Source organism: Miniopterus schreibersii (genome assembly GCF_964146895.1).
Source record: "Miniopterus schreibersii genome assembly, chromosome: 9".
Taxonomy (NCBI): domain Eukaryota; kingdom Metazoa; phylum Chordata; class Mammalia; order Chiroptera; family Miniopteridae; genus Miniopterus; species Miniopterus schreibersii.
Genome location: NC_138118.1, coordinates 3767977 through 3783209, shown reverse-complemented (window position 1 = coordinate 3783209; position 15233 = coordinate 3767977). Strand labels below are relative to the sequence as shown.

The 15233-nt window shown below is 48.1% G+C and overlaps 1 protein-coding gene across 1 annotated transcript in view; it reads right to left on the bottom strand.

The window, feature by feature from the left end:
• Nucleotides 1–4983: 4983 nt before the first annotated feature.
• Nucleotides 4984–15233, bottom strand: part of ZNF786 (zinc finger protein 786) — a 33203-nt gene continuing 22953 nt past the window's right edge. Inside the window, exons 8-11 of the mRNA XM_081147708.1 lie at nucleotides 13408–13574; nucleotides 11323–11449; nucleotides 9885–10037; nucleotides 4984–8402 (exon numbers count right to left, since the gene is read on the bottom strand). Coding sequence (XP_081003834.1) covers nucleotides 6307–8402; nucleotides 9885–10037; nucleotides 11323–11449; nucleotides 13408–13574 — 2543 coding nt within the window. The 3' untranslated portion in view covers nucleotides 4984–6306. The remainder of the gene's footprint in view (nucleotides 8403–9884; nucleotides 10038–11322; nucleotides 11450–13407; nucleotides 13575–15233) is intronic.

The following is a 15233-nucleotide window of genomic DNA, read 5'->3' as shown; positions in this document are numbered from 1 at the left end:
GCATCACTTCTTGGCTACCCCCTTGAAGATAAGTAGCCTGAACCGAATCACAAAGACATGTCCTCGACACACAAAAATCGGGGGACAGTCTGCAAAATAACTGCCCTGTGTTCTTGAAAAGTATCAAGGTCCCGACAGCCCAAGGCTGTCTTTTTCCTAGAAACTTACTGAGGGCTGAAGCCAGCACGGTGCAATACCTGAACTTTTTAAACTACCTACCAAGTCCCCAGTGCTTCATATTAGTGCTTCATGGTCTGAGTCCCAAGATACAACAGGTGACAGTTACTACCTAACAAAGACTGTCAACTTCTCAGACCAGGACAGTCATCTCTTCCCTCCATCCCGCTTTCTTTATGCAGCCCACCCCCCATTTTGTTAACAATTTCCATGCCTTTTAGGACTCTCAATTTGGCAAGAGAAAACTCAGCTCCAACATATCTTAACCAATAAGGGAATTTTACTGGTTCACGTAACTATTGAGTCCAGGGATAGTTTTAAGTTCAGGCATAGTTCAAATAATGTTAACAGGACAAGTTTCCTCTGACTCTCAGTTCCGTTCCCATGTGTTAGTTCAGCAGTTCTTAGGGCTCCACCTTTCCTCATTCACATCCAGCAGGAAAGCCCGGCCAATGTGGCTCAGTGGTTGCATCAGGAGGTTCCTGGTCGGGGCACATGCCCAGGTTTCCACTGGATGATCCCCAGTAGGGGGCGTGCAGGAGGCAGCTGCTCAGTGTTTGTATCTCTCTACCCTCTCCCTTCCTCTCTCTCTAAAATCAATTAAAAAAGCATATAAACATATATACATATCCAGCAGGAAAGGTGTTTTCCCCCCATGTAAGTAGAATAGAATAAGGAAGTTATGATGTGATTTTCAAATAGTAAAATTACAGGTCGTTTTCTCCCTGCATGAAAACTGTAAGAGAATGGTGGAAGCAGATAATTTTCCGGACAGTTACACTCTTTCACCACTTTGTCAATGACTCACCGAATCACTGCTGCATCTTCAAAAGAGACTTAAAAATAAATATACTCGACATAAAAATAAATATACCCAAATTTTTAATAAAAACATCATGTCTAGAGAGATCACTTTCATAGATACTCCTTACCATGTGTGTAAAGTTCTTTTTATTGATTGATTGGAGAGAAAGAGAGAGAGAAATACTGATTTGTTGCTCCACTTACTGATGCATTCGTTGGTTGATTCTTTTATGTGCCCTGTCCGGGGATCAAATCCAAATCCTTGGTGTATCAGGACAGTGCTCTAACCAACTGAGCTACCCAGCCAAGGCTATTGTAAAGTTCTTTCTGATGCTCCTGATTGTCCTACTCCTGTGCTCAGAAACAGATGGCTGGCCACCTGGGCCCACGGACACATTCCCTTTTGTCTCAGGACGGCTTCACACCTGTCCTCACCAGTAACAGTTAAAAGTCCTCTACGTTTGCTCATTTCAGATAAGCAGTTCCAAAATGGATCTTGAGAAGCCAGACTTTTCAATACGTGAAAGAGGCAAGGTTTTGGTGACATGATACCAGGAAGAGCTTGTGATCATTTCGCTGATCCCTCTTCCAAAAGTTAACATAGGCTGCAAATAAAGCAGATTCACACCCGGGACGAGGTGGAACACTGAATAAACAGGCCTTTGTTTTACAGGCACAGTGGGGAGAAAACATAAAGAAGCCAGTCATTTGGAACCTCTGCAAATACTCATTTCTAACTGGAGAAACAGGACATGAAACGAATACGCAGTTTGATTAGCTAAATGAACATCTGAGCATAAACCACAGGACACGGTCATATAAGCACTATATTAGTCTTGCAGGACATAATAGTGTAAACATGTTATAGTATTGTGCGATAAAAGTCTGCATAGAACTGTCTTCAATGTTTTCTGTGCAATATCCTAAAAACACTCACATGTTGCCCGAGCCAGTCTGGCTCAGCGGTTAGAGCCTCGGCCTGAGGACTGAAGTGTCCCGGGTTCGATTCTGTCCAAGGGCACGTACCTCAGATGTAGGCTCCCTACCTGGTCCCGGTCAGGGCACATGAGAGAGGCAACCAATCGATGTGTCTCTCTCACATCGATGATTCTCTCGCTCCCTTCCATACCCTCTGAAAAGCAATGGAAAAAATATCCTTAGGTGAAGATTAAAAAAATCCAAAATACCCACTCACGTGTTTATAAGAAAGAAAGTTACATCTGCGGAAGCCTCTACAATTGGGACTATATTTCACTCCAATAAAATGAAATTTAAAATGAAAAGTGACTATTTGCCCCCTAAGAACGCATTAGACATGTCAGAAAGAAATGATAGATCATCGATTAACTTCTTCAAAACCTTTTGCACCCAAAATCAAAATATCACTTTCCCTAGAAGAAGGTGACAAAGGGGAGTAAGGAAAATGCCCCACAGCTTCCTGATAACCTGAAAAAATGTGGGACAGAAGCTTGGTTAGGCAGCCACAACCCAAGAGAAGCAATACTGTGAAAAATAATAATTAATATTTATTTATTAAAGGAGAGAAGTCCCAATAAATATTTCTTGAAGGGAAGGAGGGAGAGCACAGCACTGGAACTCCAGAAGCCTAAGTTGCATTCCCAATCACTATACATGACCCAGAGCAAGTCATTTCAACCTGTCCGTAACTCACTTTCCTTGTCCATAAAATGAGGGAGTTAGGTTAATTTCTAAGGATTCTACTATTTATTTCCATTAGTGAAAAAGGCAAGAAATTGTCATGTTCCTTGGGAAACATTGTTTCAATTTAGGCTAAGTATGGGGAAACTAAGTTCCTGTCACCCCTGGGGGTCTTTAAAAGACTTAACACTAAAGTAAGAGTTGCAACCATCCTTACCATTTCTAAAGAACTGTTGTTACAGTGCCAGTCCCTATCACTGCAGTTTAGTATTGCACTATCAGATGTCCCCCTATGGGACTCCTTTCCTTTTCTCAGCCATAACGCCCTCTGTTCTTCTTTCTTCCATTCTGCACCTTACCAACAGTGTCCCCAGCACACAAGCTGAGTTTCAGGGGAACAGGACTGTCACCCTGTCTGTAAAATCGGTGGCTTCGTGTAGGACTCGCAGGGAGCCTTTGGTTGACTCAACAAGTGTTCGCAGAGCGCCCTCTGGGGGCCACACGTTGGATGGATAAAGATTAAAGTCTGAGCTTCAGGGAGCTCGGCGCCCAGGGTGCGCGCGGATTTCCCGGCACCGCCCTCCCGGGGCCCCCCACCCGCGAGCGCCGTCGGGTTGAAGGCTGGGCCGGGGCTGCGGGTCTCACAGCCAGAGCAGCCCCGACGGCGCGGAAGAGCCCGAGCCGGCTTTGCCCTCCTGCGCCCGCGCTCCGTCCTCTCTGCCCGGCCCAGACCTCACCATTCCCACCAACCGGCGCCAGCAAAGTTCTGTACCCGCGGGCGCCTCCCGGTCTGTGCCCCGAGGAGGCCCTGGCGGTCCCGGCGGTGCCCCGGGGGCGGAGCCTGCGCCCGTCAGCCCCGCCCGGCGACACGCAGGGCATCCTGGGTACGTTGCCTTCCTTGCTCGGGGATTTGGCTTCTACAGCGCCTCCCAGAGGCAGGAGGAGCCAATGGCTTCCAGCGTGGTTTGGTAGCCCTTGGGCATCTTTTTGTTTGTACTCATTTTTTTTGAGAGAGAGAGAGAGAAAAACACACATCAATTTGTCGTTCCACTTATTTATGCAGTCCCTGGTTGATTCTTGCATGTGCCCTCACCAGGGATTGAAACTGCAACCTTTTCAGTGTACAGTGGTCCCTTGGTTTTGGAACGTGATCCGTGCAGGGAGACCGTTCGAGTTCTGAAACATTCGAAAACTGAGGGATCAACAGCCGACAGCTGGGCCTCAGGATCTTGCCCTCAGCGGAAGCTGCGGGGCATGTTCGACTTCCGAGGCGTGTTGGAAAACCAAAGCATTTACTCTGGGTTTACAGCGTTCGTAAACAGAAACGTTCATCAATGGAGACCTTCAAAAACTGAGGTATCACTGTATATATATAGTAAATCCTCACCTGAGGATATGTTTCACTGATATTTAAAGAGAGGAGAGACAGAAAAACATCAATGTGAGAGAGAAACATCAACTGGTTGCCTCTCATATGTGCCCCAACCAGGGATCAAACCTGCAACCTAGCCCGGCCAGGCATGGCTCAGCGGTTGAACGAAGACCTAGGATCCAGGCGATCGGGGTTCGGTTCCTGGTCAGGGCACATGCCTGGGTTGCAGACTCGATCAATGACTCTCTCATCATTGATGTTTCTATCTCTGTCTCTCCCTCTCCCTTCCTCTCTCTGAAATCAATAAAGATATATATTTTTAAAAGTTTTAAAAAATTTAAAAAAATTTAAAAACCCTGCAACCTAGGTATGTGCCCCTGATCAGGGATTAACTTGACCCCTCGACTTTAGTGTATGGCCTTCAGTCTACCTCAAAGCCGCTACCTGGCTCAGTCATATTCTTCCTGCTCTGGGGCAGGCAGCCACCCTTCTTTGCTACACTGAGTCTATTTCTGTGCTTCGTGAGGCTGGCAACCCTGCAAACACAACAGATAGCAATGGTTCTCCGAGTGATTAGAAACCTGCCTAAATGATACAATCTCTTAGTACTATCGACCACCCTTGTTAGTGTCCATCCCTTGAGGAAAGGGTACTCATAAAACTATTAGTTTAATCTGACTTAAAGGTCAGCAGACCTTTGTTCTCTTTGTCCTATAAAATCTAAGACCTCATTTCCTGGGACTCTCACTCTTCTGAACAAACTAAGGGTTACTCTGTTGGAGTCAGGACTATTCTTCAGTAATGTTTTTCAAAATGAGTCCTGCAGAAGATCCACAGCTCACAGTGTTTTAGGAAAAAGAAAAGGACGCCAAGGTCGAGTATATTCAGAATATGCTTCACCTGAGGTCTTCCTCTTGGAGAGTCATGGATTGTTGGGGGGTGGGGGTGAAAGAGTTGTTCAATTTTAAACAAACTGTCCATGTAATTTTTATTAGAATATCTTTGGAGCTAGTGTTCCACACAAAATCATCGGTGATATATTGTTTCATAGTCACATCTGTTACAGTTTACCGACAATCTCATTTTCTGTCATCCCTCAGAATTTCAGGCCAGCCATTCTGTTACATGAAATGTGAACCCCCTGAAAGCCAGGAATTCTTTGCGTGAAATACACCTCTGTCCCTGAAGCATAAAAATCCTCACCTAACATACCAATGGCGGTATTTTCCTGGACTTCTACTTGTATAGCATTTACTTTTAATGTTTGCTTGAAAACTCTCCACACTAAGCTGCCGCCACCTGTTCCTTTGTCTTATCTTGGGTTTTATTCATCTGCTTGTACAGCCACTGTCTATGAATGGGAGCCGCATCCACTCCCAGCTGCAAATAGTGTCTCTGTTCTGGAGCTCCCAGGTCGACACCGCCTTTCCTGATCTCTTAGCTAAATTCTAGTCCCATACATCTTAGCGCCTTCTTTTTCTTTTCTTTCTTTTTATCCTCACCTGAAGATATTTTTTCCATTGCTTTTCAGAGAGAAGAGTGTGGGGGGGAGAAACATTGATGTGGGAGAGCCACACCACCGATCGGTTGCCTCCCACATGCACCTGGACGGGGAATGAAACTGCAACTGAGGTATGTGCCCTTGGCTGGGATCGAACCTGGGACCCTTCGGTCCGCAGGCCCCGGTTCTAACCACTGAGCCAAACTGGCTAGGGCAGCACCTTCAGTTTTATGTTTCTTCAACTCAGATTAGCCAAATTTTGCTGAAACTATCCGCTTTTCCCTGGGGGAACCATGCATAATGGCTATGGAACTGCTGTGAAACTGCAGCACGTACATAAACAGCGATTCAAAAAGAACTCATTTTATTACTCTCAGTTTCCAAATAAATCAATCTAAGCCACATCTGATGTCATATCAGGCCTACAACAAAATTCACTGGGTTTAAGCCCCCAGCTTAGGATCATACTATGAAAAAAGGGAAGCTAATGTGTAACAGCCAGTGCTGGGGGCATTTCCCGTCTAAATTCGAGCTGGGATGTCAAAGCTAGCTTAGCACTTGGAGGGAAATTACCACTTAAGATGGTAGAAAGGACAAATGTCTCTCTTTATCAATGGCTAGGAAATATAACTGGTGATGATTTAAGGACGAAAATCCTCAGTGGTTGCTCATTCTCCTAACCTGTATTACATTCTTGCTCAAGAAAAGGGCCCCTGTTCCTAACACCTACGGTTGCTGCGGATCCTCAGGCACCACGAAACGCTGACAGCCTATCTGGACGGCCACCACTGTCTCAGCTCCAGTCGGCCTCGATCATTGCAAACAGCTGGCTGAGCCGTTTCTGAATGTCGGGCTCACTCGGAGCACGACAGGATTTTGTGTGCACGCGGATGTGCTCGGCAAGTTTGGACTTATAAATGAAGCCCTTCCCACAGTCGCCACAGGCAAACGGCCTCTCTGGCCTATGTATGCGCTGGTGCCTAAGCAAGTGTCCCTTTTCCCGGAAGGTTTTGTCACACTCAGGGCAGTGGAAAGGCCTCTCCCCTGTGTGCAGGCCTTGGTGGCTAAGCAGCTGTGCCTTCAGGCGGAAGCTCTTGTCACACTTGGGGCACTGGAAAGGCTTCTCCCCCGTGTGTGTCCTGATGTGTTCTATGAGTTTCGACTGCTTCGCGAAGCCTTTGCCACACTCACAGGAGAAGGGCATCTGGCCGCCGTGTAGCAGCTGGTGGGCCTTCATGTCGGCCTTCACGCGGTAGCTCTTGTCGCACTCGGGGCACTGGAAGGGCCTCTCGCCCGTGTGCAGGCGCTGGTGACTCAGCAGCTGCCCCTTGAGGCGGAAACTGCGGCCGCAGTCGGAGCACTGGAAGGGGCGCTCCCCGCTGTGCACGCGCAGGTGCTCAGTGAGCTTGGACTGCCTGGTGAAGCCCTTGCCACACTCGGTACAGGAGAACGGCCTCTCCGTGCTGTGGGTGCGCTGGTGGGCCTTCAGGATGCCCTTCAGGCGGAAGCTCTTGTCACACTCAGGGCACTGGAAGGGCCGCTCCCCGCTGTGCACGCGCAGGTGCTCACGGAGCTTGCACTGGTGCGTGAAGCCACGGCCACACTCGTCGCAGGAGAAGGGCCTCTGGCCGCCGTGCCGGAGCCAGTGGGCCCGCAGCATGCTCTTCAGGCGGAAGCTCAGCCCACACTCGGGGCACTGGAAGGGCTGCTGGTCCGTGTGCAGCCGCTGGTGGCGCAGCAGTGGGCCCCTCTGGCGGAAGCTCCGGCCACACTCCGCGCACCAGAAGGGCTTCTCCCCGCTGTGCACCCGGCTGTGCTCCGCAAGCCTGCACTGTTTGCTGAAGCCCTGGCCGCACTTCCTGCAGGAGAAGGGCCTCTCCCCACTGTGCACGCGCTGGTGGCCCTGCAGCAGGCCAAAGCTCTGGCCGCACTCCGGGCATGGGAAGGGCTTTTCCCCCGCGTGCACCCGGACGTGGCTGGCGAGCCTGACCCTGGTGGAGAAGCACTTGTCGCATGCCATACAAGAGAATGGCCTCTCCCTGGCAGGGCAGCGCTGGGGGACAACCTCCGTGCCCCCCGACAGGTGGCAGCGCCCCTCACGAGCCGGACGAGGGCCTGGCTTCTCTGAGTGCACACTGCTCAGCTCTGCCCTGTCACAGGCCTTGTCGCCTTCTCTGCTGGAGCCTGGCCTGGCCCTGCTGCGCTGGCCCTGATCAGCCCGCATGCCGGTCTTCGGGAGGAAGCCCGTGGTACACCTGGGGCACTGGGAGGACCTCTCCCCCTGGTGTGGAAGGTGGTGGCTGAGAAGGGCCTGCTTGTGATGAAGGCACGTGTTACATTCCGGGCAGGGCAGTGGGCTCTTCCCCGGGTGGGTGGCCAGATGTCTAGGCAGGTTCCGCTTTAGGCGAAAGCTCTTCCCACATTCATGGCACCGAAAGTGCCTCTGTTCCGGGATGCTGCGCTGATGATGCTGGGGCTGCGGGTCAGCGTGCTTGCTGAATTTCTTCCAGGCCCCATCCGGCTGCTCCTTGGAGTGGCTCCCCTGGTGCTTCTCCATGTGACTCTTCTTCCAAGAGCTCTCCCCACAGACAGGGCAGGGGTGTGGGGCGCCCTCCCAGGAGGGCACCTCCTGGAGGCCTGGTGGACCCAGAGTCCTGGGGTTCGGGATTCTTTCTCTGTGGGTGGGTTTCCTGGAACGGTGGGCTGCTGGGGGTAGAGCCCGCGGATCGTGTGTGTCTAGTGCCATGAGGGTGATGCCTTGGTCCCGCCTGAAGGAAACGTCTTCATTTTTTCCTAATAAGGGGTCAGAGGAGCCCTGGCTCTCAAGAGGATCGACTTGAAAATGGCACTCGGGTTCTTCTGAAATCACAGCTTGCTGGCCTCCTGAAACTGAAACCAAAAATTCAGTCAGAATTCCTATCTATGGCACGACCAAAGGCTATGTGACCAGTAAAGTGACCCATAACAGTGACCCACGGTGGCCTCAGCCCCAGTTTCCACTGAGCTGTACCCAGGGTACATTTCCATTGGTTCTATTTCATAACCAGGAGTTTGGTGAGAGTCAGCTGAAACTATACCGAACAGACTTTCTTAGAATAATACTGAAAAGAGGAGAACTCAGATCACAAATGTAGAGCCTAAGCTCTGGAACCAGACTGCCTGGGTTCGAACCCCATGTGCCCACTGCCACTTTTGTCAAGCTCCTCTGTCTGGGCTTCAGGTCCTTCTCCTGTAGAAACGGGGGGACAATGAGGTTGTCCTGAGAATGAATTAACATGTGCTGGGTGCTCAGCGTGGGCCTGGTGGGCTGCACGTCCTCTGTCAAGTTCACCACGGCTATGCCTGCAGGACCATCTGACAAGCCCCTCTCTGATGTGCACAGTCCTGGAGTCAGGAAGGAACAGCAGGATCACTGCCAGAGCCCTGACTGGCATGTGGCTCTGTGCGATCCATGAGATGCTCCTAAGCCAGGAGCAAGGTGTTGTCTCTGTCCTCCCTCTTTACACTATTCCTTCCAACCTTTTAAGACTGTTTTTTGAGCCCTGGTTGGTTTTGCTTGGTGGTTAGAGCGTCAGCCCGCAGAATGAAGGGTCCCGGGTTCAATTCTGGTCAAGGGCACGTACCTCTATTGCAGGCTCCATCCCTGAACCCGGTGAGGATGCATGCAGGCAGCCGGTCGATGCACCTCTCTCACATCTATATTCCTCCCTCCCTCTCTCCCTTCCACTCTCTCTGAAAAGCTATGGGAAAAATATCCTCAGGTGAGGATTTTAAAAAAAAAAAGGTTTCCTGAAGGAATACAGGCGGCAAAAAGTAAAATAATTTGTGGAGAAAAACTTACACTCTCCAGAAAGCAGCAGCTAAAAGCTAAACAAACTACTGACAAGATCTCTTAGAACGATGCCCCCATTTGACTTTCTCATTCCGTATCTGAGGCATCGAAAGTCTCAGACTCTGCGTCAGAACAGGAAACGACAGGAGAGCTAAGATTTAGCCATTCAAACAGAGACAAGTCTCCAAAGAGGAGAAAGCAACTCCTCCACCCACTGCTAAGAATAGCTCACACTTACTGAGCTCTTACTGTGTGCCAGGTAGCATTTCAACACTTTAATCCCATAATGCAGGTACTTTTTGTAGCTTCATTTTATAGGTCAGGAATGAAATACTGAGAGGTTGAATAACTTGCCCAAGGTCACCCAGAAAAGGCAAGATCCAGGGTCAGGCTCCTGAACCCATACTCCTAACCACTAGACTCCATTACCAGATGTCAAGCCTCAGCTCAGCCAAACAAGAAGGCAAGATCAGAGAACTGGAACTAAGAAACCTGAGTGTGACATCTTAAGGCAGGGCCCCTGATTTCTTCATACTTACCCCAAAACTGCTGTCCCTCAACAACTGGATCAAAATACAAGTCAGCAGGGTTGCAAATTATGTTTCCTGAGTTCTGGGGTTCTCCTAAATTCCTGAAGAACACTCTCCCCTGTTCAATCCAGGAGATCAGCTCCGGTTTGGGAAGCCCACCATCTGCACAGAGAAGTCAAAGGGAGTTTGGTTTCCTTGAGTGTGAAATTTAAAGCACAGAGTTGTTTTTAAATTTCTTAAAGTTTACTTGGGACAATGTAGGGGAAGAGATGTCAAAAAATAGATTATAGATTCACACAAAGAAGAGCAAAACTTCCTACATGGAAAATGAGATAAGCTGTCTGGGCCTGTTTGATGAATTGTGCTGTTTTAATTTTGTCTTTGCCACCATATATCTAACAATGCTGCATTTTGTCAGGGATTTCATAAAACTCACTAGACATGTGCTCTCAGAATGGTGGGACAACTGTTGGGACAACTGGAGACCCATGGGAAGAGGGGGATATAAAAATGAGAACTGGAATGGAAATTTCAAAGTAGGTGGCTCCAGCAAAAATACTCTCAGAAGTACTTCTAGTGACAGCTAACAACAACCTAAAACGCAGCTGAGTTCTGCTAGACTAGTAGGAGTTGCAATGAATGAAATGAATTAAATAGTTACAAGATTCTCTAATGCATGTTCCCATTCCCCTGTAAGAAAGGTTTACTCTCTGTATTTTCAAGTAAAACTTTCTTTCAATAATGTGTATGTTTAATACAACCAAAAGTATGCTTCATGGACTGCTAAAGGACATTAGTGGATGGCCCAGATCAGAGACAGAGGACAAACTGGGAATCACCTCAGGGATAAAATGTCAGAGTGGCATGTACAGGTGGAGAGTGATCACACACTGCTCCTGATTCCTCCTTAGCCTCAGAAATTTGACTTCAACACCTAAAGAATTCTAAGGCTGGTCTCATGAAAAAAGAAATCACTATCTTATATTTAAATCCATACATCTATTATCAATCTTCATCTGGGTTGAACTCCCAGCAGCTTTTAAAATACAGCTATTTTTCCAAAAATAAACAAAATGATATTCACATAACATTAAAGAGAGTAAAATACTTAAGAATAAATTTAGTAAAATAAATGCCACCCCACCCACCACCACTACCACACCTGAGAGTACATGGTGACTAAATGCCCTGAAACATACTTATTTAGTCACCCCTGACCACCTCACAATCCATGCTGCCTCAGGTATTCTCAGGTAACAATGTCTACCCTTGAGTAAGGGTTAGTGATGCCGACAGGAGTAATAGCAGAAGAATATGGGGTAAAGGTGCCTTTTTGAGCTAATTTCTGAGAAATCTGGCTACCTGACAAACAGGAACATCAAATGACTGTTGGCCCTTTTACAGAAGCCAGCTCCATGACTTACCCACAAAGCTGAACGCTTCTTACCTAGAGAAGCCAGAATCTCGTAATTGGTCGTCATTACACGCTTGTAAAGCTCCTTCTGCCAGGCCTCCAGACCCTGCCATTCTTGCTCTGAGAAGTAAATGGCAACATCCTCAAACGTCAGAGGTACCTGAAAGTGCATACGTAATACACACGGTCCTGATTGCTTCAAAATGACTCCGGCTCCTTCTCATCAATTTACACGACTTTTATTTTTTTTAATTTTTTAAAAAAATATATCTTTATTGATTTCAGAGAGAGGAAAGGAGAGGGAGAGGGAGAGAGAGAGAGACAGAAACATCAATGATGAGAAAGTCATTGATCGAGCCTGCAACCCAGGCATGTGCCCTGACCAGGAATCAAACCCTGATCGCCTGGATCCTAGGTCGACGCTCAACCGCTGAGCCACGCCTGGCCGGGCTACATAACATTTTTATAGCTTTATTACAATGAGAATTTTTCCCATATGAAATTTATTTCTGTGTATCATAACAAGAAGGAACTTAATTGTTTTTCCAAATGATAGTCAACTGACACAAAACTTATTGAATAGTCTGTTCTTGTCCCACTGATTTGGGATCATTTTTCATAAACTAGTTTTCCACTTATACTTGGGTATATTTTTGTTCCACTGGTGGATTTGCCTATTCTTGCTCCAACACTGCACTTTTTCTTACACTTTTATCAAACGTTTTGCTATTTAAGAGGGAATGGCCATCTATCACCACCTCCATCATTTTTAACAAGAAATTGTCTTGACTTCTTGTCTATTTTCTCTTCTAAGTAAACAGAAAAAAATAGTTTGCCAAACTTACACAAATTCTATTGCAATTTTGATGGGAATACACTCAGTACATGAATTAATTTGGGGAGAACTGGATCTCTAAAATATGGGATCTCCCCACCCAGAAACGTGTCCTTCATTTATCTGGATATTTTTAATAACATTTACAGTTTTATTCATACAGATCTTATATAATTCTTGATAGGTTAATTCCTAGGGAGTTTAGAGTTTTAGTTGCTACTATGAGAACCCACTGAGCAAGAATATACAAAATGCGCACACACATGCCCTTCAAGTACCTATCTGACCCTGTGTGACCAGCCCTACCTTTCCACACCCGGCGTTACAACTTTCCACCTGACTTCAGGTAAGTCCTTCCACTACTTCACCATAATTCACAAGCCCCCCACCCCTTCTTGCAATCCACGTCCACAAGCAAATTTCAGGTCGTTTTAAAGGTAATTATTCCTTAATCATTTAATATACATAAAACCGTGCTGCTTTTATTAGGTTCCTCTCTTTTAAAAAATGTTTTAAAAATATTTTTTTTTATTGATTTTTTTAGAGGGAGAGGGAGAGAAATATCAATGTGAGAGAGGAACACTGACCGGCTGCCTCCTGCAGGCCCCCTTCCAGGCATCCACCCCAAAACCTGGGCCTGTGTCCCCACCAGGAATGGAACTGGCGACCTTTCAGGGGTGGGTGATGCCCAGCAAGCTGAGCCACACCAGCCAGGGCTTTTAAAATTTATTTAAAATAAGAGAGGAAATGGGAGGGAGAGAGAGGAAAACACGGATTTGTTGTCCCACTGATTTATCCATTCATGGGCTGCTGCTCGTACGTGCCCTGACCAGAGGCAGGGCGCTCTAACCAACTGCGCCACCGGCCAGGGCTCCTATCTTTCCTTTTCAGCATCTCATTGGCAATTTTTTTTATTTTAAGTTATTGACTTTAGAGAGAAAAGGAGAGAGAAACAGTGATCTGTTGCTCCACCCACTCATGCATCCACTGGCAGACAGAAAAAGCTGCACAGTTTTATTCCCTGTGCCTTGACAGGGGATGGAACCGCAACCCGGGCATCTCGGGCTGACGCTCCGGCCTCCCCGAGCCCGCCCCCCGCGCCCCCCGCGCCCCCCGCGCCCCCGGACCCGGGCCCGGCGCGCGCTCGGCTGCGCTCGGCTGTCAGGCCCCGGCCGAGCCCGCCCCCCGGGCCTCGCGCCACCCCACCCGCCCCCCCAACCTGGAAACAGAAGACCCGCCCCGACCCTGGGCGTCCGCGCGGGGGGAGGGGGCCCCCATCTTACCGGAGCCGGCGCGGCCATGACCCTCCGCGGCTCCGCCCCGACGCGCAGGCCCGGCCCCGCGCGGTGCACGCTGGGACTCGCGGCCGGCCGACGCCCCGCCCGCCACAGCGCCCCCCGCGGCCGGGAGGAGCGAACGCCGCCTGCCGGAGCCGCCGCGGTGGCGCGCCCTGCGCGGGACCCGAGCCTGGCTGCCTGGGGAGCCGCCGCCTAGGTGGGGGTGGGTTCCTCCCACTCCCTTGGCGGCTCCAGGGTGGCAGACAGGGACCGAGGCGAATTTAAAGAGTATGAGAGGGACGGAGACAGAGGTGGGATTGTTGAGTCAGCTGGAAATGGATGGAGAGGGGACAGGGATGGGACACTTGACTGGACCGAGACTGAGAGGGAGTGGGGGGGTTTGGTTCCTCTCCAAAGCCGACCCCAGTTTTCTGCGAGGTGACCCCAGGAATCGCATTGCTAGGGACGTGAGACAATCAAGGAGCATTAACAAGCAGGTCCCGTGTGGGTAATTGGAGGCCTACCCTGCTGGGGACTCAGTGTGCAGACCACCCCTGAGAATTGTCCCTGCGAAGAGGGTGGGTATCCCTCAAGTCCTGTCCCTCATCGGGGAGGGCACTTCAGGTCCACTGGGACACAAGTCAAGCCGATATCAACTGTCCCTTTTTATGAATATATCTTACCAGGTTGAGGGAGTTCCTTTCCATTCCTACTTTGATGAGAGTTTCTGTTGTGAGTGGATGTTTCGTTTTCTCAAATGCTTTGTCTGTATCAATATGTATTATAATGTGGTTTCAACAAATGAATTGGGGAGGGGCATACACATTCAGTTTAATATGACCCAGGGATGGATTTCTTAAATACAACCTGCAAATCAAAACTTATATAAGAGGTAAATTTGATGATATCAAAATTTAAATTTTCATCTGACAAAACATTCCTTAAATGAGAAACTCTGGATTGTGAAACACATATGATGGAGAATGGATTTGTACCAAATATAAGAAAGACGAAAAACTTACGGAGATCTGTTGAACAACAATGAGAATATACTTAACACTGCTGAACTGTCCACTTAAAATGATATATTTTATGTTATGTGTTTTTTACTCAAATTAAAAGAACAGAAGAGGCTATTTTATGACCAATAAATATATGAAAATATGCTCAACTTTGCAAAAATCAGGGAAATGAAAATTAAAACAATGGAGAAGCACCATTTTCACTCCCCCTCCAAAACTTAGGATGAATTGAGATGTGACTGAATCAAGTGCTGGTGAGAGGAAATGGTATTTTTATTTGCTCACAATGGGAGTATAATTGGTACACTCACTACGGAGAACATTTTTGCATAAAAAATTGTAAAATAAATATAAAAATTACATAAAACTATAATAGTAAAATTAAAAGCATGCATATAATTCAGAAATTTCATATCAGGGTAAATCCCCTTGAAAAATTCTAGTTGGCGGGAATGGCTAAAGAAAAGATAGGAGAGGAAGTGAGCAGTGAGGGCCGGATACACGAGACAAAAAGCTGAAATAACAACTGGAGTGCAGATGCCGTCAAAGGTGCGGGATTCGGAGGGGAGGCAGGGAGGTCTCTTGGTCCCGCGCTGTGGGTCACTTGAAAGTAATCTCAACGGAACAGCGGGTGAAGAACAGGCCGTCCTTGCTCATGAGGCATCAGCTTGCCTCTGGGCTGCATCTCCTGCCTGGTGTACCAAGCCGGGCACAGACGTTGTTGCCTCCGATGGAAACCAGTGACTTTCCGAGCTGGTGCCAAGCAGGGATGGGGCCTTTTTGGAAAATGAGAATGGTTATGGCGTAAGA